Here is a 24,297-nt window from a genome sequence, read left to right on the forward strand (position 1 = left end):
GTCTCACGACCGTCCAATTGTCAGTTAAAGCGACGCAGTGTCGAATCGCAAAAAGTGGCGCGGTCATTTGGCAGCCATGATCCGGGGCTGAAGTGGTTAACCAGCAGCAGTGTACATGAAGCCTAACAATCATGTATAAATGTTTTACAGTATAACCCCTAACATTGAATATTGCTTAGATTCTCTTTTTCTGACTGTTAATGGGCGCCTATAGACAGTACAGTATATAGTAAGCTAATGTTTAATACAACACTATACTTTGGGAGCCCAGTGGGTTCCGGAAGAAAACTATTTCTTACATGTGGCACTTTTATGTTTCACTGCTGGGCACTGCCAGACACTGCTTTTCATTTTGTTCTTCTGATGACATTCAGACTTTTAAAGATTGCAAAAGGTCCACCCAAATAATATATTTTTTAAATACACACAATCTATACTTTATATTGGCTAAAATGCCACACCAGCTGAAGAAGCTGTGGCAAAACACATTAGAAAATAGCATCATGATGTGATCGTGCCCCATCACAAACCTAGTTCATGGGCCAGATTTGCCCCATATATTGTTTGAAGACATGGCTCTGCTTTACAATGGATAACTGATCCAGTATAATCATTCCAGTTTCTCTCATTTAACAGACTGCAGTATCAAGGCTCGATCATGTTACTTTCTGTTATGTACATACAGTATGCACAGCTGTGTTTCATCAATGAGGATTTATAAGTGGATACTACGTTACGCACATCCCTTGGCCTATTTTCTATTGAAATTTTCAGTGTGAAACCACTTTTAGTTACATAGTAGGTAAGGTTGAATAAAGACCATCCAGTTCATCCTGTGTAGGTGTAAGTGTGTCAATGTATATTATTATTTCCCATTTTCCTGAATGTTGTATTCTTTAAGATGCACATTCAAGAGTCTCTTAAAAATATCCATACTTCCCGCAGCCACCACCATTTATGTTAGAGAGTTCCACATCCTTATTGCCCTCATAATGAAAACCCCCCTGGGCAGTTTAAGGTTAAACTGCTTCTCCTCCAATCTCATAGTGTGTCCCTGTGTCCTCTTATGTCCCGTACACACGATTGGAATTTGGCAAAGTTTAAATAGAGAACATGTTCTCTTTTACGCCGATGGAATTCCGATGTGATTTTGGTCAGACAAAGGTCCGACCGTGTGCACGGGACTTTACACTCCTTGAGACTGAATCGTTTTTTCCAATGCTGGGATAGCCATTGAGGTATTTATAAATCACTATCATATCTCCTCTCAAGCGTTGTTTCTCCAACGAGAATAGGTTTAGTATTTGCAGTCATTCCTCGTAATCAAAGTCCTCCAGTCCCCTTATTAGTTTTGTTCTTTGGACTCTCTCCAGCACATCCCTTCTGAGGACTGGTGACCAGAACTGGACAGAGTACTCCAGATGTGGTCTAACCAGAGTTTTATAAAGTGGTAGGATTATCGTTCTATCTCTGGAGTATATCTCTTTTTTTATGCATGCCAATATTCTGCCAGCTTTGGTAGCTGCAGCTTGACATTGCATGCTATTGCTTAATCTGTCATCTATTCTTCCTCCATCCTTGATTCCCCCAGCGGTTCTCCCCCTAGCGAATAGTTTGCATTTATGTTTTTTGCCCCCAAGTGCATTACTTTACATTTCTCCACATTAAACCACATTAAAACATTTCTATATCCTGATGTGAAGTTATTGCCCTGCTTATTTTTGTGTTGTCTGCAAAAACTGAGATTAGCTGAAGGAGGTATCCTATGTTATAGACTACTTCATTCCTGGACTGGCATCACCAATCTCACCAATTTCTAGACATGTGCATTTGTTTTTGTCCGAAAGCATTTTCGTTATCGTTTTAACAAACCAAAACGAACGTGTAGAATCCGAAAGATCCAACATAAAAAATGCTTTATTTTTGTTGCTACAACAGTTCGATAAAGATAAGAGATTCAACATGACGCTGACAACAATAGCAATCTGCGTCTTATTGAACCTGCGGTTGAATGTGCCTAACCTTAACTCTATTAGTCCAAGATTATTCTACATAGAGAGGAAAGATTCAACATAGAGAGAAAAGATTCGACATTATAGAGACAGCGTTGGGGTAGGCTATTCGACATGAACGACAAAGATTCGATGAAGCAGAGAAAAACATACAAACGTCGAATTGAAGGCTTATGGTGTCTGTCGAAAGTTTTAAGAAGATTCGACAAGCAGCTAAACTGTACGACGCTGCAATCGTACATTTCCCGTCAAATGCTCGGCCCATAGGCTATAGAAGAATTCTAATGTTGGTTGACTAGTAATAATAATCTATAAATATAATTATTACTAGTCATACAACATTAGAATTCTTCTATAGCTTGTAGGTGGAACATTCGACCGGAAATGTACGATGTGACGTACAGTTTAGCTGCTCCGTCGAATCTTCTTAGAACATTCGACAGACACCATAAGCCTTCAATGACAGATTCGACCTTAATTAATTCGGATTTTCGGACGAATGCATTTTTGTAACGAAACAAAATAAATAAAAACGAATTTTGGGGGAGCTGCGGAGGCTCAACGCGATTGGCACTGCGCTGACAAGCCATTCACCTCTGCAGCTAGGGGTTCGGATCCCGGTCTCGGCTACATGTGAATTGAGTTTGGTGGTCTCAGCAGGGCTCCCGGTGGGTGTGCTATGCGAGGTAAGCCTGCGCTTAGTATGCCCACCCCCCTCCCACAAAAACCACCACACCTACACACGCACTCGAAATTGGGTTAAGACACACGCACTTTGACCACGCAGTCTCTAAAAGAGAGGCGAAGGACTGATGAGGCTGGTTGAGCGGGCTAATCCTCTCACTCCCTTATAGGGAGTCCCTCTGCCCCGTTGGGCTTCAAAGCGGAGCAGGTAGGGCGGGCTGTGTGGGAGGACCCCCTCACACACCCGCCATTGCCACCCGGGGCATGGAGAAAGGTGGCAGATTGCCTCTGGGGGAGGCCTGCCTACTCCCAACTCCTGCAGTCCGGCTCCTCTCTCGAGTACACGCACAAAATACACTAAAAAAAAAAAAAACGAATTTCGGACAAAAAATAAATTCCGAAACAAAATATTTCAATGTGCACATGTCTACCAATTTCATTGAACTATTTTATACACTTTTCTGCAATTTGTCTCAGCGAATAGAACTAATGTTGTGTATCAAGCATTGTGAAGTTTGCATTATCATCTCCAATCATTACTAGCAATTAGCTATTCAATAATCTGTGTACAACATTTATTGGCAGACTCACTGTGCATGCAAAAATGTAATGGATATATCTTGGCTTTGATTGCACACAGTGTTGAAATATATCTTTGGCAGTTATTCTGTGCCTAAGGAAATCTGCTTTGTTGCTAAACATTTAGTTATTTACATATTGGTTCATCAATAAATTTTACACGGGATTGGTCTCATTTGTGGTTCTGTTCCAAGGCATACATTCTAACCTAGAAAGCTTTAGTGTTGATATATTATCATCTGTTCTGCATACAGGACTATGCTGCATTTATATATTACCAGAAACATTTTCAGCAAATGTTGGTTATACAGTAAAACCTTGGCTTGAGAGTAACTTGGTTTGAAAGCGTTTTGCAAGACAAGCTATTTTTTTTATATAAATTTTGACTTGATATACAAGCGATGTCTTGATATAAGAGTAGCGTCATGTCACAACTGAGTATAAAAGAGAAGAGAGGTACCTCTAAGTGTAACAATATGTTTACATTTAATGAAGGTACAGCATTTGGAAACTCACATGGTTGATGATTAAAACAGGCACATCTAAGTATGCAGGCATCCGGGGTCTGTCCACATAGACCATTCTCCTCACCGCCATTGATGTCATCCCTTCCACGAGTGGTGCAAGCCTCGCTTTCAGAACGCTGTATTGCAGGGTAGTCTTCCCAGCCACTGATAGCAGTGAGAACCAGAGGCATGCAAGGTCTATGTGGATCGCTTTACCCCGGATGCCTGCATACTTAGATGTGCCTCTTTTAATCATCAACCATGTGAGTTGCTAAATGTTGTACCTTCATTAAATGTAACCACTTAGAGGCGCCTCTCTTCTCTTTTATACTCTGTGGCTCCTGCTGTATCTTTCTTCTAATCCCCTTGTGGAGGCTTCCATTTGTGGATGGACATTTTATGGCTACACAACCTATCACATTGCTATGATCTTTTTATATGGACTATACATTGAAGGACTTATGAATAAATGGTTGTGGATCATTTGAGTTTCCATTATTTCTTATGGGAAAATTTGCTTTGAAATACAAGTGCTTTGGATTACAAGCATGCTTTCACAATCCAAGGTCTTACTGTACTGATGCCATTACCTGACTGGATATATTGACTACTGTGATATCACTAACAGAGTTTTGAATGTATGCATTCCCAGAATATGGCACAACTATTTATATGCCAATTTCACTCTATAATGGAATACTATGTAGAGGTTCTTCAAACCTGGTTGTAGTACAAGGTCTGCTGGGCTGGACATTTGTTTACAACGATGGTGAAAATAATTAGGGATTCATTTATTAATAATTATGTATACATTTTTCTAGTTTTCATATGTATGTATTTAAAAAAAAATGAATTTGACTTATTATAATTTAAGTGGTTAGTATTCAGTCTCAATTTATTCATTCAACTTTCTGCTCTGTTTCATTATATATTTGTATCAATGACCCCTAAACGGAGCTGCTGGATTTTAACGATCTCTTCTTTCTATGAATGACTTACCTTTTTGCCGCAACTTATGACCCACAGAGGGCGACAGACAGACAGACAAACTTCCACAACGTCAACAGTTTTTCTATTGTTTCTGTAGCCCTTTAAGCCCAAGTGAGAAATTGACTAAGTAGGGCTGTTCTTCAGCTTCCTCCCCTACCCTAGGCAAGGCTGAGAAGCACAAACTGGACCTCTTTGCAGCTGTAATCTCCCCAGGCAGCAGGTCTGGGAGGCAAGGACATTTTAACTAATCTCTTCCTCAGGTTTGGGAGGAAATAGACATACACATCCTTCAAAGACAAATCCTTGGAGGCAAGGACCCTTTTGGAAAGTCTTCCAAAAATCCAAACCAGGCCCAAAAGGAACAGAGCTGAGGCTATCAATCAGCAGCTGAAGGTCCCTCTCTCATCGATATTTTTCTCTTGGTGTCAGGAAAACGTGTCAGCAGTGACTCATGCTGATAGCAGAGGAACAAAGCAGCAGACAGAAATGACACTTAGTGCTCCTAATTACACACTCTCAAGTACACACTATAAAGGCATATGCTATTGCTTTGTTCATATGCCTAGCTATACGATGAGAAATGATCATCTTTTTTTTCCTGTCTCCGTTTTTCCCTCCCCCCTTCTTTTTTTTCTCTCTCTCCTAACCCACATATGTTCTTTTTTGAAAGTGTACTTCTGCTGTCTATCTTTCACTGTATATCCATTCCGCTATTACCACAGTGCCTCTAACTTTATTTAATGTATTTGTAAAGTCACATTGTGACATTACTGGTATCCCCTCTGGATTATACTGGCATTATTTAAAGTGTGTGTTTTTTTTATTTTTATGAAAAGGCTAATTACCTTTTCTCACACCTCAGCTGTGCGGTCACATGGTGCCCCTCTGCTTTTCTTCCCCGAACTATGGAGAGCAGTAGGAGGGGCTGTGATTCCCCTGTGATGTCAGCCCGCCAGCAAAGGGAAGTCACATGGCTGCACAGCAGCGGTGGGAGTAAAGGTATTTTTAACCTTTTTTTTTTTTTTTTGTCAAATTGGTTTTTTGGGTTTAAAGTAAAGAGAAAACAGTAGATACAATTGACAATAAAAGATTACAGAAAAATAAAAATGGTATCATGTAATAAGAGAGTATTTAAAACATAGAAAAATCCAAGAAATATTTGTAGATCCTATGAGGAATATTAAAGGAATCATTAAAGCAGGCTATAGTCAAACCAATCATGTTAGTCTATTGCATTTGAACTCATATAGAATATTATAGTTTAACCTTTTAATTAAAAAAACACACACACACACTATAGTTAATACCAGCATAACAGAAAGGGGATACATGTATTTTTGTTGCATATTGCAGCTGAATAGTGGCATTAGGGGTGGAGAGGAGAACTGTTCTCACGCTCACAGGCAATGAAGGGAGAGGGGAGAGATTCACAGCAGAGAGCAGGATGACGGAGGGACGTAACCTGACCATGGTATCATGGCTCGGCAGTCATGATTACCATGGTCAGCCCAGACAAGGGGACACAGGAACAGGCAGGATCAACCAGGTATATTACAACACAGGAAGGGACAAATTACACAGCACAAGCATTGTGCTATAATTTATGACTTAAATCAGGGATATGCAATTAGCGGACCTCCAGCTTTTGCAGAACTACAAGTCCCACGAGGCATAGCAAGACACTGATAGCCACAAGCATGACACCCAGAGGCAGAGGCATGATGGGACTTGTAGTTTTGCAACATCTGGAGGTCCGCTAATTGCATATCCCTGACTTAAATGAACAGGATCTTTTTTTTTTTTAGGATTACAACCACTTTCATGTATTCTGTTGCTATTGACCTGTACTTTGTGTCACATTTTAATAATTAATTTTACTGGCAAAAGAAGGCACTTTATTGCACAGTAAAAAAAAAGAAAAAAGCATTAAAATGCATGCCATTACTTACGCATTTTCTGTTTGCCCTTATGGGCGTCGTGGTGTGAATAAACCTTAAGACTGGTGGGGGTGAAGGGCTACAGTAAACGTGTAACTACACCAAAGGTTCAACTAAACTTTAATGTGACAAAATGCCAGAGTGCATTGAGGTCGAAGAAAAAACTTCTTTCCATGTATAATTTGCATATATCAGTATATATTCATCCTTGGATAATGTATTCAGCATGGCAGCGCAGTACATTAACATATAACTGTGTGGGGCTCACAAAAGTTCTAGTGCATTCCTAACATTTGGATGAGGTTTACTGAATGATTGATTAGATAAGTTGGAACATTTTTGCTAGGTTTTAACATAATTAAACACAGGGCACGTTTTATTCTAATTATACAAGCCCTTTTAGGATTGCCAACAACTTTATATAGCAGCAGGATCTACCTGACTGGATTAAAATCAAATGCTTTCATTTGTACTAAATTGTTGTTAAATCTAAGGGGGATTGCACAGAAACTACAATCAGACTGAATGTGTATGGCCATCCTGACACTGCATGAATACCTTATAACTGTTTTAAAAGGCATTCTCTTTTTCTTTTTATAGATTTTATGATATTTCAGTATCATTCGACCAAATGTTAGTAGATTGTGCTACCTGTGGCCTGCTTATTCAAACTATTCAAGGTCTGGGCATGGGGCGTGGGGGTGGGGGTCACTGGTTACCAGTATTCTAAATTGAAAGCATTTTTTTATGTCCTCAGCGAGACAGCTCATCCCATAATTTTGGAAGACAACAGCCACTCCTCCCTTCTCACGATGGGTTTCGATTATGAACGATACCATGAGAATGAAGGAGATGCTGGCCCTTGACAACGACACCTTTGACAAATACAAGGTACTGTGGTCCATCTGGCTCTGCCTCTGATACTCTCGCCAACATGCTGTCGACCCCGATACCTTCCCCCTAACGTACACCCTGACAGTGGGATGGGCAGGGCACATACCTGGGGTCTCCCCCCTCACTGTCCTCTGGTAACTCCTTTCTACGTACAGTATATCTCTACAGCAGCCCTTACAGTCTTCTCCGACTATCTTTCTTCTATTCCTCTCCTGTTTCTTCCTTCCTCTTTCCCTTTCTTTTTCAATTCACGCCCATCTTTGGGTCACTCCCTCTTTTTCTTCACTTTTTTATTTATTTTTTATTTCTCAAAAAATGTTGTATACAATTTTATTATGAACAACGGGGCTCTCCTAGCCGGAACTACTCTTTCCTCCAAGTGACAGTCATCAATGTTAATGATATCTTGTATGACCATAGGAGTTAAGCTGTTGGCGATACCCGTTGGGCTGACTCATCGCGCATGTTCACCAGATTGTAACTTTTAGAAGTTGTTCCTTGTATTGTATGTTAAATTACCAATAAATATATTTTCAACCCTAAATTGAAAGCAATTGTTATAAAAAATATTGTGGGCCAAATTCTCAAAAATCCTGCGTAACTTAAATTTCAGCAGTTAAGTTACACTGACTTAAAATTTCTACCTAAGTGCCCGATCGTCAAAGCACTTACCTAGAAATTTCAGGCCGTGTAACTTAAGTGCCGCCGTCGTAAGGCGGTCCTCCTCTCCTGGGGGCGTTTAAAATTTAAATGAGGCGCGCTCCCGCGCCGGCCGTACTGCGCATGCGTGTGACGTCATTTTCCCGACGTGCAGCGCGCGAACGTAATTAACGCCGGGCGGCTTTGAGAATTTCGACGGGACACTAAAGTTGCGACGGGTGAAAAAAAAAAAGACGCGCCGGGAAAACAAATAATTATTAAAAAAAATGACAGCGTCGCTCAGCATGCATTCCTGAGAGGGAGAACTCCATGCCAATTTTCAAAGAAAAAACCGGCATGGGTTCCCCCCCCCAGGAGCATACCAGGCCCTTAGGTCTGGTATGGGTTGTAAGGAGACCCCCCCACGCCGAAAAATTGACGTAGGGGGTCCCCCTACAATCCATACCAGACCCGTATCCAAAGCACGCTACCCGGCCGGTCAGGAAGGGAGTGGGGACGAGCGCGCGCCCCCCCCCCCTCCTGAGCCGTGCCAGGCCGCATGCCCTCAACATGGGGGGGTTGGGTGCTCTGGGGCAGAGGGGCGCACTGCGGGCCCCCCCACCCCAGAGCACCCTGTCCCCATGTTGATGAGGACAGGACCTCTTCCCGACAACCCTTGCCGTTGGTTGTCGGGGTCTGCGGGAGGGGGCTTATCGGAATCTGGGAGTCCCCTTTAATAAGGGGGCCCCCAGATACCGGCCCCCCACCCTAAGTGAATGGATATGGGGTACATCGTACCCCTATCCATTCACCTGGAGGCAAAAAGTAAAAGTTAGTAAACACATAACACAAGGCTTTTTAAAATAATTTATTATTCTGCTCCGGATGCCCCCCTGTCTTCTTTATTAGCTCTATTTCCAGGGGGGGCTTCTTCTTCCGCTCTCTGGGGGTCTTCTTCCACTCTCCGGGGGGGGTTTCTTCTTCCGCTCTCCGGGGGGGGTCTTCTCCGCTCTCCGGTGGGCTTCTTCCATCTTCTCCCCTCTTCCGCTGTTGACTCGGCGAACCCCGGTTCTTCTCCAGCTGTCCGGTGCCTTCTTCTTCAGCGCTGGCTGCCTGCTATGTTTGTGTGTTAGCTCAATTAGTAACAGGCAGCCGGCGCGGTCTTCTGTGACGTCTGGGTCTTCTGTTCTTCTCCCCTCTTCCGATGTTGACTCGTCGCCTGTTGTCGCTGTAATGATGGAAGCGCGCCTTGCATCCCATTTATATAGGCATCACCGTCCCATCATGCTCCGGTAGGTACCCACGTGGTGTGTGCCTACCCACGTGCACCCACCACGTGGGTACCTGCCGGAGCATGATGGGACGGTGATGCCTATATAAATGGGATGCAAGGCGCGCTTCCATCATTACAGCGACAACAGGCGACGAGTCAACATCGGAAGAGGGGAGAAGAACAGAAGACCCTGACGTCACAGAAGACCGCGCCGGCTGCCTGTTACTAATTGAGCTAACACACAAACATAGCAGGCAGCCAGCGCTGAAGAAGAAGGCACCGGACAGCTGGAGAAGAACCGGGGTTCGCCGAGTCAACAGCGGAAGAGGGGAGAAGATGGAAGAAGCCCACCGGAGAGCGGAGAAGCCCCCCCCCGGAGAGCGGAAGAAGAAACCCCCCCGGAGAGTGGAAGAAGACCCCCGGAGAGCGGAAGAAGAAGCCCCCCCTGGAAATAGAGCTAATAAAGAAGACAGGGGGGCATCCGGAGCAGAATAATAAATTATTTTAAAAAGCCTTGTGTTGTGTGTTTACTAACTTTTACTTTTTGCCTCCAGGTGAATGGATAGGGGTACGATGTACCCCATATCCATTCACTTAGGGTGGGGGGCCGGTATCTGGGGCCCCCTTATTTGAGGGGACTCCCAGATTCCGATAAGCACCCCGCCCGCAGACCCCGACAACCAACGGCAAGGGTTGTCGGGAAGAGGTCCTGTCCTCATCAACATGGGGACAGGGTGCTCTGGGGTGGGGGGGCCCGCAGTGCGCCCCCCTGCCCCAGAGCACCCAACCCCCCCATGTTGAGGGCATGCGGCCTGGCACGGCTCAGGAGGGGGGGGGGGACGCTCGCTCGTCCCCACTCCATTCCTGGCCGGCCGGGTAGCGTGCTTTGGATACGGGTCTGGTATGGATTGTAGGGGGACCCCCTACGTCGATTTTTCGGCGGAGGGGGGGTCTCCTTACAACCCATACCAGACCTAAGGGCCTGGTATGCTCCTGGGGGGGGAACCCATGCCGGTTTTGAATTTAAAAATTGCCGTGGAGTTCTCCCTCGGGAATGCATACCAAATGCCGTCGCTGGAATGGGCCTTTACAATGTGTGACTAACTTTCCACATTATAAAACCAGCCCTAGTTTTGCGCAGGCAAATTCGGAACTTAGGCAGAAATCACAGTGATGAAATGCTTTGAAAATCTGCTTAAGTCCTCATTTGCATACGCAAAGCTGCATTTCAATGAGAAATGCCCCCAGTGGCGGATGCGGTACTGCATCCTAAAATCTGACCGTGTAAGTGTCTTACACATGTCAGATTTTCTGCCTAACTTTGGAAAAAGCCTTTTGAAAATCGTTTCCAAAGTTAGGCACAGGGATACGCAGGCTGAACAGCAGTTAAGTCTGCGTATCTCTTTTGAGAATCAGGCCCTGTATTCTTAGTACCTGTCTACAAAGGGATGATCTTCTGTATTTTCTTCTTTTTTTTTTTATTTTATTTCTCATGCTCTTTGTTATATTTGTCTCCCATTTTTACATGCAGACATCGCATTACAGTTTGTCCTGAAACCTGTTATTGCCAAAATTGCTGGTCAGCGTGGTCATGCTATTGTGAGGAAAAAATAAAGGCATGCAATTTAAAAGAAAGAGAATTTAAAATGTTAATACTTTCTTTTCACATGTTAAGTGGTTAATATTCTCATAACTAATTACCATTAAGGACCCGCTCATGTACATATACGTCGGTACTTTAAAGATGGATATCTCGGTAACAGCAGCAGCCGCTGCCACAACCGAGATATCTATATTTTCAGTGAGCCGTCCTATAAAGGATAACGCTCGTCTCTGCGGCGGATTCACCGCAAGATCACCGTTATCGGAGGAGGCGATCGGGTCCTGTCCCCTGCTCGGCTGGGATACGAGTGAGGGCAAGATGGCCCTCACCCATCTATATAGCATAGCAGGGCGGAAGTGCCGTAAAAACGTCACTTCCGCCCATGCTTCTTAAAGGCATATTTTCTTGTTGTCATTTTTTCAAATGACATTTTTTTTTTGCATTTTAGTCTAAATATGAGATCTGAGGTCTTTTTTAAGAGGACCTGTCATGCTTTTTTCTATTACAAGGGATGTTTACATTCCTTGTAATAGGAATAAAAGTGACCCATTTTTGAATAAAAATAAATAAGAAACCCCCCAAAAAAAAATTGAAAGCGCCCTGTCCCGACGAGCTCGCGCGCAGAAGCGAACGCATACGTGTTCAAACCACACAAGTGAGGTATCACCGCGATTGTTAGAGTGAGAGCAATAATTCTAGCCCTAGACCTCCTCTGTAACTCAAAAGATCCAACCTATAGAATTTTTTAAACGTCGCCTATGGAAATTTTTAAGGGTAAAAGTTTGACGCCATTCCACGAGCGGGCGCAATTTTGAAGCGTGACATGTAGGGTATAATTTTACTCGGCGTAACATTTTCTTTCACAATATAAAAAATTGGGCTAACTTTACTGTTGTCTTATTTTTTTATTCAAAAAAGTGAATTTTTTCCAAAAAAAGTGCGCTTGTAAGACCTCTACGCAAATACGATGTGACAAAAAATATTGAAATTACCACCATTTTATTCTCTAGGATGTTAGAAAAAAAAATATATATAATGTTTGGGGGTTTTAAGTAATTTTCTAGCAAAAAAAATACTGTTTTAATCTTGTAAACAACAAATCTGAAAAACTGGCAAGGTCCTTAACCAGTTCCCGACCCCCGCATGTACATGTACGTCCACAATATGGCACGTACAGGCACATGGGCGTACACGTACGTCCTCGCCTATTAGCGGGTGGGGGGTCCGATCGGGACCCCCCCCGCTACATGCGGAGGTCGGGTCCGCTCGGGGAGCGATCCGGGACCACGGCGCGGCTATTTGTTTATAGCCGCTCCGTCGCGATCGCTCCCCGGAGCTGAAGAACGGGGTGAGCCGTGTGTAAACACGGCTTCCCCGTCCTTCACTATGGCGGCGCATCGATCGCGTCATTCCCTTTATAGGGAAGACACGATCGATGACGTCATTCCTACAGCCACACCCCCAAACAGTTGTAAACACATACTAGGTGCACCCTAACTCCTACAGCGCCACCTGTGGTTAACTCCCAAACTGCAACTGTCATTTTCACAATAAAGAATGCAATTTAAATGCATTTTTTGCTGTGAAAATGACAATGGTCCCAAAAATGTGTCAAAATTGTCCGAAGTGTCCGCCATAATGTCGCAGTCACGAAAAAAATTGCTGATCGCCGCCATTAGTAGTAAAAAAAAAAAAAATAATAAAAATGCAATAAAACTATCCCCTATTTTGTAAACACTATACATTTTGCGCAAACCAATCGATAAACGCTTATTGCGATTTTTTTTACTAAAAATAGGTAGAAGAATACGTATCGGCCTAAACTGAGGAAAAAATTTTTTTTTATATATGTTTTTGGGGGATATTTATTACAGCAAAAAGTAAAAAATATTGCTTTTTTTTCAAAACTGTCGCTCTATTTTTGTTTATAGCGCAAAAACTAAAAACCGCAGATGTGATCAAATACCACCAAAAGAAAGCTCTATTTGTGGGGAAAAAAGGACGCCAATTTTGTTTGGGAGCCACGTCGCACGACCGCGCAATTGTCTGTTAAAGCGACGCAGTCCCGAACTGTAAAAACACCTTGGGTCTTTAGGCTGCATATTGGTCCGGGGCTTAAGTGGTTAAGTGGTTAAAAAAAAATAGGTATCTTTTCACTTTCTGGAAACAATGGAGAAAAGCACACTGTGTGGGGAATGAGACTATATTAGTAAGACAACATTATACAACATATGACACTTTGGGTTTGATTTACTAAAAGTGGAGAGTTGATTTACTAAGAAGTGTTCTCAACTGCAGCTTGTTCAATTAAACTTTGACAAGTAGCCCCCATTTACATCAGCACAATTTGACATGCAATTTCCCTTGTCAAATCGCAGCCTATTGCCACCATCAGGACTGTCCCAGTCCAACTTTGCGGCACCGCACCGATTTCCAGAAGTAGTTCCTGCACTACTTTTTGTGACTTCAGCTAACTTCAATTAATATTCATTACTGTCTTCCTGCTTCTCCTCCCGGCTAATCGGGAAGTGGGTCTAAGACCCAATTGGCCGAGAGGAGAAGCGACCATATTGGCCGCCGAGGAGGAGATGCAGGGGGAAGCTGTCGAAGCTGCCCACGACCTAGATGGGGTAAGTGCGTGGCTGGTGGGTGGACGAGCAATTGGGTGGGGTGGATGGTTTGCCGATTGCCCGAGCGGCGGGGGGGGATTTAAACTGACCGACCAAATGGAGGGGTATTCGCCTGGCAGACTCACTGAACTGGGAGGTGGCGGGTGCTTTGTTTGATGCCCCCCCCCCCCATAAAAATTTAGCACCAGCCGTCACTGGTTAAATGTTGTTTTTTTAATTCACCCAAAATTTAAGGTTATATTGATTTCACAGCTGAAAGAACAGGATCTTCTTTACAATTAAGGATTTCTTGTTCCTTTTAGAGAAATAAAAGTTTATTTTTATCATCATGTCACAAACTCTACTTGCAGCTCTCTAGGTAGGATATCTGTTCCGGTGGTCCTAGGGTAAACACACGTATTGCCCCTTTATTAAAATGGCCTCCATGTGACCTTATTAAATATAAAAAAAAATTATGTAGTTTAAGTTTGGCAAAAAAATAAAAAAAATAATACATTTGAAATACTTTAAATGTTTTGCTTTTTTTCATGTAAAGTGTGCACATAAAAAAGCATATGTAGGTATGTAGAGCAGAAGGGCATTTATTATGTTAGACCTAACTCTTCATCTAGTGAACATCCACTTTCCATTTAGGACCTGCAGACTGGTCCCTCTTTACTGGCTACTTGGCTACTTTGAGCCACTGGTCCAGTCTGATTACAACCCCCTTGAATGCTTAATTTGACATTTTGTTTCATGTGCATCATTAGACATATTGTGACACGTGTTTACATCAACTGACATGTCACCAAAATTGTCTGATCAAATCTCTTTAGCCATCTTACAGCCAAAATGTAATGTGAGAGGTCAGCTTTAACTGCCAGATATATCATTTTTATGGTTCTTGAAGTTCCGTTTTAAGTAAAAATTCAATAAAAGTAGACCTCTGCCAACAAATATTAATTTTCCTCAGGGTGGCGCACAGAGATGAACACATTATTCAACAACGTTGCATCCTCAATGAACTGCCAATGTATCAGATACGTGGTTGATTTACTAAAATTGGAGTGCAAAACTAGTTGCAGCTCTGCATAGAAACTAATCAGCTTCCAATTTTTTTGGGCAAAGCTGAAATTTAGAAGCTGATTGGCTACCACGAACAGCTGCACCAGATTTTGCACTCTCCAATTTTAATAAATCAACCCCCATGTATGACTTCCTCAAAATGAGCATCTCAGGGCATGAAGCATGCAGGCTTCATGGCTATAAGGCTGCAACAAAAGAGCCTTCTTCCGCTTTCAGATCACTGAGCTCTCCTGCACCACTGTTACATTGTGAGTTGGTGTGGAAATGTAGGATGAACCTACTCTCACTCTCAACATCAAGTACTACTAAAAGTACTACTAAGCGCTAAATGGTTTGCAACTTGGACATACTCTTCACTAATGCCATTTACAGGCGGTCCCCTACTTACAAACATCCGACTTACAAACAGAGGGAGACGACAGGAAGTGAGAGGAAATCTACCCCATAGGAAGGGAAATTATTATACCCCTAGGAAGGTTATTATGGGAAAAAGGTGTCTCCACTGATGCTTTATCACCAATCCTTGTTTCCCTAATAACCCAATATTTTCAAAATCCAATTGTCATTGGGACAGAAAGTGATTTGAAATCTTCTGAACAGGTGCACAGACAGCAAAACAAATGTTACAGGGGTGATAACCCTTCCCTACACTATCCAAAAAGCTTAAAAACAGATTTTTTGGCTGGAGCTACACTTAAAAAATGTACCTGTTCCAACTTACAAACAGATTCAACTTAAGAACAAGCCTACAGTCCCTATCTTGTTTGTAACCCAGGGACTGCCTGTACTCATTTCTCCCACAGTTTCGAAATGTAATATTAGGTGCCCACAAGACCTCGTTGATAATGAGGCAAGACCATTTTTTTCTATAATGATTGTTCCTTTAGGAAACTTTCACAGGATACAAGAAGGGATGCATGCTAACATTCCCAAGCATCTAGAAAGCACCTCTAAGACTAGCTTGTAATGGATCATTGAGTAAGTGAGTGAGTGAGTGGAAAACTTGTATAGCGCAACACATGCAAACTGAATCGCCTCAGAGTAGACACAAGTCCTTGTCAAAGAGTTTTCTTTGTGCCATTCTCCATACATAAACTGAGTCAACTGTCTGTGTTTAATGCTATAGTCCACCCAATGCCACCCCTTGCCTAGAACAACAGAGAACATTTTAATATATAAGACTAATACTGTTTCATTTAGTACCTCTGTCTATAATTGCATAGTTAGTCTGGTTGTAAAAAGACACAAGTCCATTTAGTTCAACCAACATGGCCCCTTTTACATGAGCATTCAGTCTGAATGCATCTGTCAGTTTTTAAGATGGATCCAGACTGAACAGCAATATATTTCTTTGAGTGGACAGATATACATGAATATACATCCATTTACATCCGAGTCAGTCAGACAAAACAAAACAAAACAAAAAAAAAACAAGCCACCAATGACTAGTTTCTTTAACAGCTAAAAAAAAGTATATGTAATAAAAGAAGTAAACAGAAGGCAGGTATACAAATTGATGTAATTTGATGCAACCTCAATCTGTATTCATCAAGGTGACTTAAAGGAAAAGTAAAGCCAAAGCTTTTTTGGCTGTACTTATCCTATGGATCACAGGAGTGCAGTGTTCTGCACTCCTTTGACACATTTTTAGCTGATAGTGAGCTGAAGCCCGCCATCGGCTGACGTCACAAAGCTGGTCCAGGCTCTGAAAAGATCCTGACCATATGGTCGGGATCCACCCAGAACCCTAGACTGGCACCTGGCTCAACCGCTCAGCTAACTGCCGAGATCCTAAGCCAGTCCCTCCTGCCCCCTCCATAGCCCAGCACTCCAGTGAATGGTATACAGAATAATTCTGCGCTGCCTTAAGGGTAAGCTGCTGACACACTAAGTAGACAAATTTCAACAATGTGGAAACAAAAAAAGTGCATCGCTAATCCAAATATATAAATGAATAAATAAATAAATAAATATGTGAGAAATGAATAAATACGTAAAAACTTGATAAATAAAGTGCTCAAATATTGATAGTGAACAATGTAAATAGAAATGTCCCCATAAGCACACTATGAAAGTTTATATGCAGGAAACTCAAAACAGGTGCAAAAATGCAAAGACTATCTCTCCTTAGAGTGATCAAACTTCAGTGTTGACAAAGTTCAAAATATGGTGATGACTTCAAACCATGCAGATCTGTGCAAGTGAAGAAGTGATGAAGTGAAGGGAACCACCCCACAGGAAAAAGGCTTACTAGAATGTATGGACCCTAGAGAACCTACGTTCAATGGGTCAAAAAGGCTTGTGTGGTGGAACCACAATGTAAATTGTTTCCAAGCATTTCGGCGATCCTATGGACTTCAGGATGCTGTGCCAGAGATGACAAAACACCAGCAGGATAGAGAGAATCTCAGGGAAAGGTGACTTCCTAGTTGGTTGTCTCATAGAAATGATGGTCCAGGGAATCCCAAATAGATGTAGAAGAGTTGTGTCATTTGTAATGATATTCAAGCGCTTTGTATAAAATGTGGCAACAATGGAGTCACCCCAATGCGTTTCGTCCGCTAGATGATACCACCCCAGATGATGTCCTAGCAGACGAAATGCGTTGGGGGGATTCCATTGTCAGAGGTAGGCAGATGAAAACGGACACAGATGTTCATTTACATTTTCCTGCCCATAGAGCTGCATTGAGCTCTGGATCAGGTCTGCCTGTAAAAACTGTCAGAAAGACTTGAACGGGAAGGCCATATGAAAGGGGTCTTATGCCCCGTACACACAACCGGTTTTCCCATCTGAAAAACTGTGATGAAAGCTTTTCGTCAGGAATCCCAACCGTGCGTATGCTCCATCTGACTTTTTCCCACAGGAAAACTACCGGGAAAAAAAGAGAGCGAGATCTCTTTTTTCCCGTCAGGAAAAAATCCCACCAGGAAAACCGTTCGTCTGTATGCTTTACGACAGGAAAAAACACACATGCTCGCAAACAATTTGGTTCATGCTTGGAAGCATAGAAATTAATTTTGTCGGCTCGTCGTAGTCTTTTACGTCACTGCATTCTTGACAGCCAAAAGTTCACAGACTTTTGTGGGACCGTGTGTATGCAAGGCAGGCTTGAGAGAAATTCTATCGGGAAAACCATTGTTTTTTTTCCGACGGGAAAACCACTCGTGTGCACATGGCATTAGGCTTTAATCAGGAACACAAAGACAATTTGGAGGGCATAGTGGGAATTGCAACACACTGGAGAGGTATGATATTTTTTTTTTTTTTATTATTCTATGTGGTCAGAGTCAGAACCTGTGAAATCATGTGTATCTATGGTTAAAGGTAAGATCAACCTATACAATTCTGGCACGTTTCTGTATATTTTACACATACAGATGAGAAAAGTAGGGGTGGCAATGGTGTGTGTGTATGGATTAAAAAATATATATATATAATTCTTTACATAGCCTACCCAATAAATCTGCACCCAAAGATATTATATTAGGTGCATCTTTCCTATGCACAGACTGGCTGAACAATTCAGATAACTCACTATTGCAAACTGACATTTTATATCCTTTTTAGCAATGTCAAATGGCTGCATTATCACAGGGACTGACTTCTACATATAAATGTTTAACAAAGTTGACTCCATAGAGGGTTAAATTGAATTTAAGTTGGATCATTTAATCATTAAAATGCTTCTATGTGAAATCATTTGGAACTTTCACATTGAAGAGGGACATTTTGTACAGGGGAAGGTTGTGCTTCGGCCTGAAATCTGCATTAGTTATTTGTCATGACAGATTTGCTTAGGAGGAAAAATAGATTTGACTGGTGGCTTGAATAATGGCAAATGTGGGATTTTTTCTCTGGGTTTTACATCTACATGGTGATATAATTCTTACAGCAGTGATAGAAGATTATACTAAGTCCATATTTAGTTACTTACAACATTCTTGGGGCTCTGTGACCTCATTTGCTTTCCCATGTTCTTCATCAAACATATTTGCCCATCCATTGTTGTCTCCTGGAAATAAAGAATATAATTACATATGTGTAACGTACCAACAGATCTGGATGTATTGTACATAGCAGGAAAGATAGGCTACTAATAAAAAAATGGCAAAAATACATTATGATAAAAATGTAACAATGGAGCACACTGTTATACAACAAAAGTAAGCCTGGGGTAATTATAAAGCAAATAGCTCATGAAAGGGTAACTGCTGAGCTGTAAATGTGTGTTACTCTTTTAAAAACAATTTTTTGGGGTACAAAACTGTATAAATGACAATTCTCAGGAGTTCCAGAATGAAAAGATTGAGTGTTGCCACCCTTGGATTCCAATCAAGAGAAAAAACTCCATACCTGCACTCAACTCCCAGCCTCCACAAGCTGTACATTATAACAATTAGATAAAACGTGGTTTAGCAGCTTGGTGAATAAACAGCATAAAAATGTATTTTATTGAAATTCGTTATCAGGGTACCCCATGTGCCCTGATGTGCTGGGCTTTGTACCCTGATGTGCTGTTTCATGTGCTCTGTACCCTGATGTGCCATGTGCCCTGATGTGCTGGGCTTTGTACCCTGATGTGCTGTTTCATGTGCCCTGTACCCTGATGTGCCATGTGCCCTGTCCTGATGTGATGTGCCCTGATGTGCCATGTCCTGTACCCTGATGTGCCCCATGTGCCCTGATGTGCTCTCATGTGCCCCATGTTCCCTGGTGTGCCCCATGTTCCCTGATTGTGCCCTGATGTGCTCTCATGTGCCCCATGGCACATCCGGGTACATGGGCCACATCAGGGCACAATCAGAGCACATGGGGCATATCAGGGCACATGGGGCAATACGTGCACACCAGGGCACAATCAGGGCACATGGGGCACATCAGGGCACAATCAGGGAACATGGGGCACATGAGAGCACTTTAGGGCACATGGGGCACAGCACATCAGGACAGGGCACATGTCACATCATGGTACAGGGCACAGGGTACCCTGATGTACAGAGCCCAGCACATCAGGGTACATGAGGCACATGAGGGTACATGGGGCACATGAGGGCACATGGCGCACTGGGGCACATGAGGGTACATGGGGCACATCAGGGCACATGAGAGCACATCAGGGCACATGAGAGCACATCAGGGCACAACAGGGCACATGAGAGCACAATCAGGGCACATGAGAGCACATCAGGGCACATGGGAGCACATCAGGGCACATGAGAGCACATCAGGGCACATGAGAGCACATCAGGGCACATGAGAGCACATCATGGCACAATCAGGGCACATGAATGCACATCAGGGCACATGAGAGCACATTAGGGCACAATCAGTGCACACGAGAACACATCAGGGCACATGAGAGCACACCAGGGCACAGGTCAGCATTTACTTGTTGTTTTCTTCAAAGGCAGAGTAGCGCAGGGAGGTAGCAGTGTGACATGAGAGACAAGTGAACTTATGACAGACGCTTCCTGCGCTACTCTTCATGCACCTCGATCTACACTTCCGCGGCACCCGCCCTGCCTGCGGGCCATTTAAAACCGGTCCGTGGGCCGCAAATGGCCCACGGGCCGGTACTTTGAGACCCCTGTTCTATAGCCTATGGGCCGAGCATTTGACTGGAAATGTACGAATGCAGCGTCGCACAGTTTAGCTGCTCCGTCGAATCTTCTTAGAACATTCGACAGACACCATAAGCCTTCAATGACAGATTTGACGTTTGTATGTTTTTCGCTGCTTTGTCGAATCTTCGTCGTTCATGTCGAATGGTCTACCCCAACACTGTCTCTATAATGTTGAATCTTTCCTCTCTACGTAGAATTATCTTGGACTAATAGAGTTAGGTTAGGCACATTCGACCGCAGGTTCGATAGACACAGATTGCTATTGTCAGTGTCATGTCGAATCTCCTATCTATATCGAACTGTTGTAGCAACAAAAACGGAAATAAAGCATTTTTTTATGTCGGATTTTTCAGACTTCTGATTATGCACGTTCATTTTAGTTTGTTTAAACGATAACAAAAATACCCGGAATTCGGACGAACATGCATTTGGACGAAAACAAATGCATATGTCTAATAGCTAACAACATTGATAATACGTCACAGTAAATACCCACACCCTATATACTCAGGGGGTCAGAATTAAAAAATTAAGTCGGGTCTGCAGTCTGTGTATCCACCAAACCTCTCTCTTCAAGAGCCTCTGATGGCAATCTCCCCAGTGGCTGGAATATCTGCAGCCTCTCTTTAATGCCCCTTTCACACAGGCCAGATCCGTTTTTCTCAGCAGGGGATCGGAGCTGGGCAGGCAGATAACAGGTCTGTGTTCTCTCCTCTTTACACCCGACTGCCCTCCAATCTGATCCAGGCAGGCGAATGTATGCCCCTCCATTTGTTTTTGCAGGATCGGATCAGATTGAAGGTAGGTGGATGTAAACAGACACAAGTTTGTTTACATCTGCCGCTCCATAGAGGAGAATAGAGGGTTCAATTGGGTTCACCTGAAAAATGGACAGGCAGACCCAATCAGGCAGCTATTGTGAAAGAGGTCTAACACAGAATATAGCTGTTTGTTCGAATAAAGTATAGGAAGATTATTTTTTATAATATTAACAACATGATGATATTCTTTGGAGAAGATTGTTATAAATGTAACCTCTTGATCCCCAAATATCTTCCTTTTATTACTGCTCCATAAATGATCTTCTCTATTTTTTCTACATGCTTAAGTTTTCCACCTCTCTGTAGAAGTCTAGTTTTAGAAATTTCCTAAGGAATGCATCTTCAGTAGAACAATTTCTATTCGATTCTGTAAACTCTCCTATTAGCATGGTGTGTGATGGATAATAACTGGTAGCAAGCAAAGTAGAGTTACCATAAGAGGGCTTGCAGAAAGTTGTGGAGAAGAGTCTCCTGCCACCCACAATATCCTCCAAGGTGTCACCCAAAAAATCAAAAACAGAACAATGGTGTCCACTTGTAAAATTAAGATCATAATCATTCTATTTAAGTCAACCCAATAATTCAATCAAAGCTGTGTCATCTCCATCCCACACAAGATCTAATTTATGAAATGACCATACCAATGTATGTATCTGTCAAAAGGATTACGGTGGGAAACAAAGAAAGCTCCTTTTACCAGCCCATATACCAAGGAGGACCAAGGTGGGTGAAAATGTAGCAGCACACCACGTGGGTGGAGGGGAAGGATGGAGCCAGAATGGGATCAGGGGGAAGGATGGAGACAGGTTGGGATCAGGGGATGAATAGAGTTCTGTTGGGATTGGGGGAATAGATCGAGCAGGAATGGGATCAGGGGAATGGATGCAGCCGGAATGGGATCGGGGAATGGGTTTTGGTAATCACATCCCTTAAGCCTCTCCCACTGCTAAGTGCTTGGCCATGCCAAAATTTTGCAGCGGCGCAGGTCTTCTCCCTCCTCCAGTGTCCCTTATTCTGAAGTTCAAATGTTGGGAGGTATGAGTTTGGAATAATGGTTGAAAAATGCATTCCAGCAATCTTAACAAGTTCATGATGAGTGAACATCATTGATATGTAAACAGACCCAGATATGAAATGAAAGGTTCTGTCATTGATTACAAGTTGGTAAAGCTGGTGACAACTCCAAATAGAAAGAAACATTATATTCTTGGCTCCTTTGGACAGTTCCTGAATTTGCATGCAGAGTTAAAAGAATGTTGTAGAAAAGTCATTGCTGAGTGGTTTAAAGAGTAGTTAAAGGGGACCTTTTCAACATTCCATCTATTAAATCTTCTGCCCTTGTTGTTTTAACTTTGGATAGTAAAAAAAATGTTCTGCTGGTAAATACCTTATACAGCCCACTTCCTGTCTCTTGTCTGGTAAAAAGCCTAGGCTTATGACATCATGCACAGCTCTCTCTCACTCTTGTGAGAGTTTGCCAGGAAGGGAGGGGGGGTGAGTCAAAAGAGGGCTAATGAAAGCTGCAGGGCTGCAGAGATGGAGATGAGCCTATGTGTGTCTTTGTAAATCCAGGAAGTGAACAGACAGCAACTTCAGCTGCCCACAGTTAAAATGGCTGCAGCCAGACTTAGTGGGGGGAGATTTCTGCAGCATATTTGGCAAGTACAGAATCACAGCATATATAAAATAATATGCAAAGTGGTTGGAGGGAAGCTTCAGAACGGCAAAGATGTTTTTATTACAAATTATGTGAGCAGACTGCAGTTCCTCTAATATTAAACAAGGTAAAATAAGGACAGATTACTGTATCCTGATGCTCATCTATTACACAGTGTACGTTTCACATTAAGCTTTGTAAATCGGTTAAACTGGCTGTACATCTGATAAGGCTAAAGAGAATATTTCACATAATGTACTTTCGAGGCATAAACTGTCCCTCTGCAGTATTGGAGGAACTTATTTGACAGTGTGCATGTTTTTTGTTATTACATTAAAAGATTTAACATGTTACAAAATTCAGTAATTACAATAAATTATATGATGATGCAAGGTCCACTTTAAGGGAAAACAACAGTGATTGACTGGTTTGTGGCCGAAAAAAAAGTAAAATACTATTAAATATATACTGTATAAATTAACAGCATGATCAGAAAAAAGAAACAAATAGAAAATAGTGCTCACTGATAATACTAATGCAGCAAAATATATAGAAACAGCACTACAGTTTATAATACTGCAGAATTGAGCAGCAAAGTACAGGACAGATACAAAATATGGTTATGCACAGTCAACATAAATACAGTTAAATAGCAATTTTATTTTCCCAGCATATTTTGCATTCTATATATTTTGCATTGTCGTGGGTTCACCCTTTGTTATGTTTTTATGTATAAGAACGCTTAAAGTGATTGTAAAGTTTATTTTAATTTTTTTAATATGTCATACTTACCTCCTCTGTGCAAGCGTTTTGCGCAGAGTGGCCCTACTCCTCCTCTTCTGGGGTCCCCCTGCTCTGCTCCTGGCTCATCCTCTTCTCGAGTGCCCCCTCAGAGAGCCACTTTCCAAAGGGAGCACTCATGTGGGCGCGCTCCCGAGTCCTGCTGCTGCGTCCATTGACATAGACAGCAGTACTCGGCCCGCCCCCAGCTCCCGTATCACTGGATTTCATTATCAGCAGCAGGAGCCAATATCAATCTATCCAATGAGGACCAGAGACAGCGGCTGAAGCTGCTGTTCTCATCCCCATAGCTGAAACGATTGGCCTCATTGGCTGGAGCCAATGGCTCCTGCTGTTATCAATCTATCCAATGAGGGCCAAAGACAGCGGCTGAAGCTGCTGTGCTCATCCCCGTAGCTGGAACGATCAGGCTCATTGGCTGGAGCCAATGGCTCCTGCTGTTATCAATCTATCCAATGAGGGCCAGAGACAGTGGCTGAAGCTGCTGTGCTCATCCCTGTAGCTGGAACGATCATGCTCAGGTAAGGAAGGGGCTGGAGGGGGGTGCTGCAGCACAAAAGGTTTTTCACCTTAATTCAT

At 42.7% G+C, this 24,297-nt stretch overlaps 1 protein-coding gene across 1 annotated transcript in view; it reads right to left on the reverse strand.

The window, feature by feature from the left end:
• The window catches only part of RXFP2 (relaxin family peptide receptor 2), a 216,408-nt gene that overhangs the window by 164,606 nt on the left and 27,505 nt on the right, over positions 1–24,297 (reverse strand). Inside the window, exon 2 of the mRNA XM_040340452.1 lies at positions 18,750–18,827. Within this exon, the coding sequence (XP_040196386.1) occupies positions 18,750–18,827 (78 nt within the window). The remainder of the gene's footprint in view (positions 1–18,749; positions 18,828–24,297) is intronic.

Source organism: Rana temporaria, chromosome 2, assembly GCF_905171775.1.
Source record: "Rana temporaria chromosome 2, aRanTem1.1, whole genome shotgun sequence".
Taxonomy (NCBI): domain Eukaryota; kingdom Metazoa; phylum Chordata; class Amphibia; order Anura; family Ranidae; genus Rana; species Rana temporaria.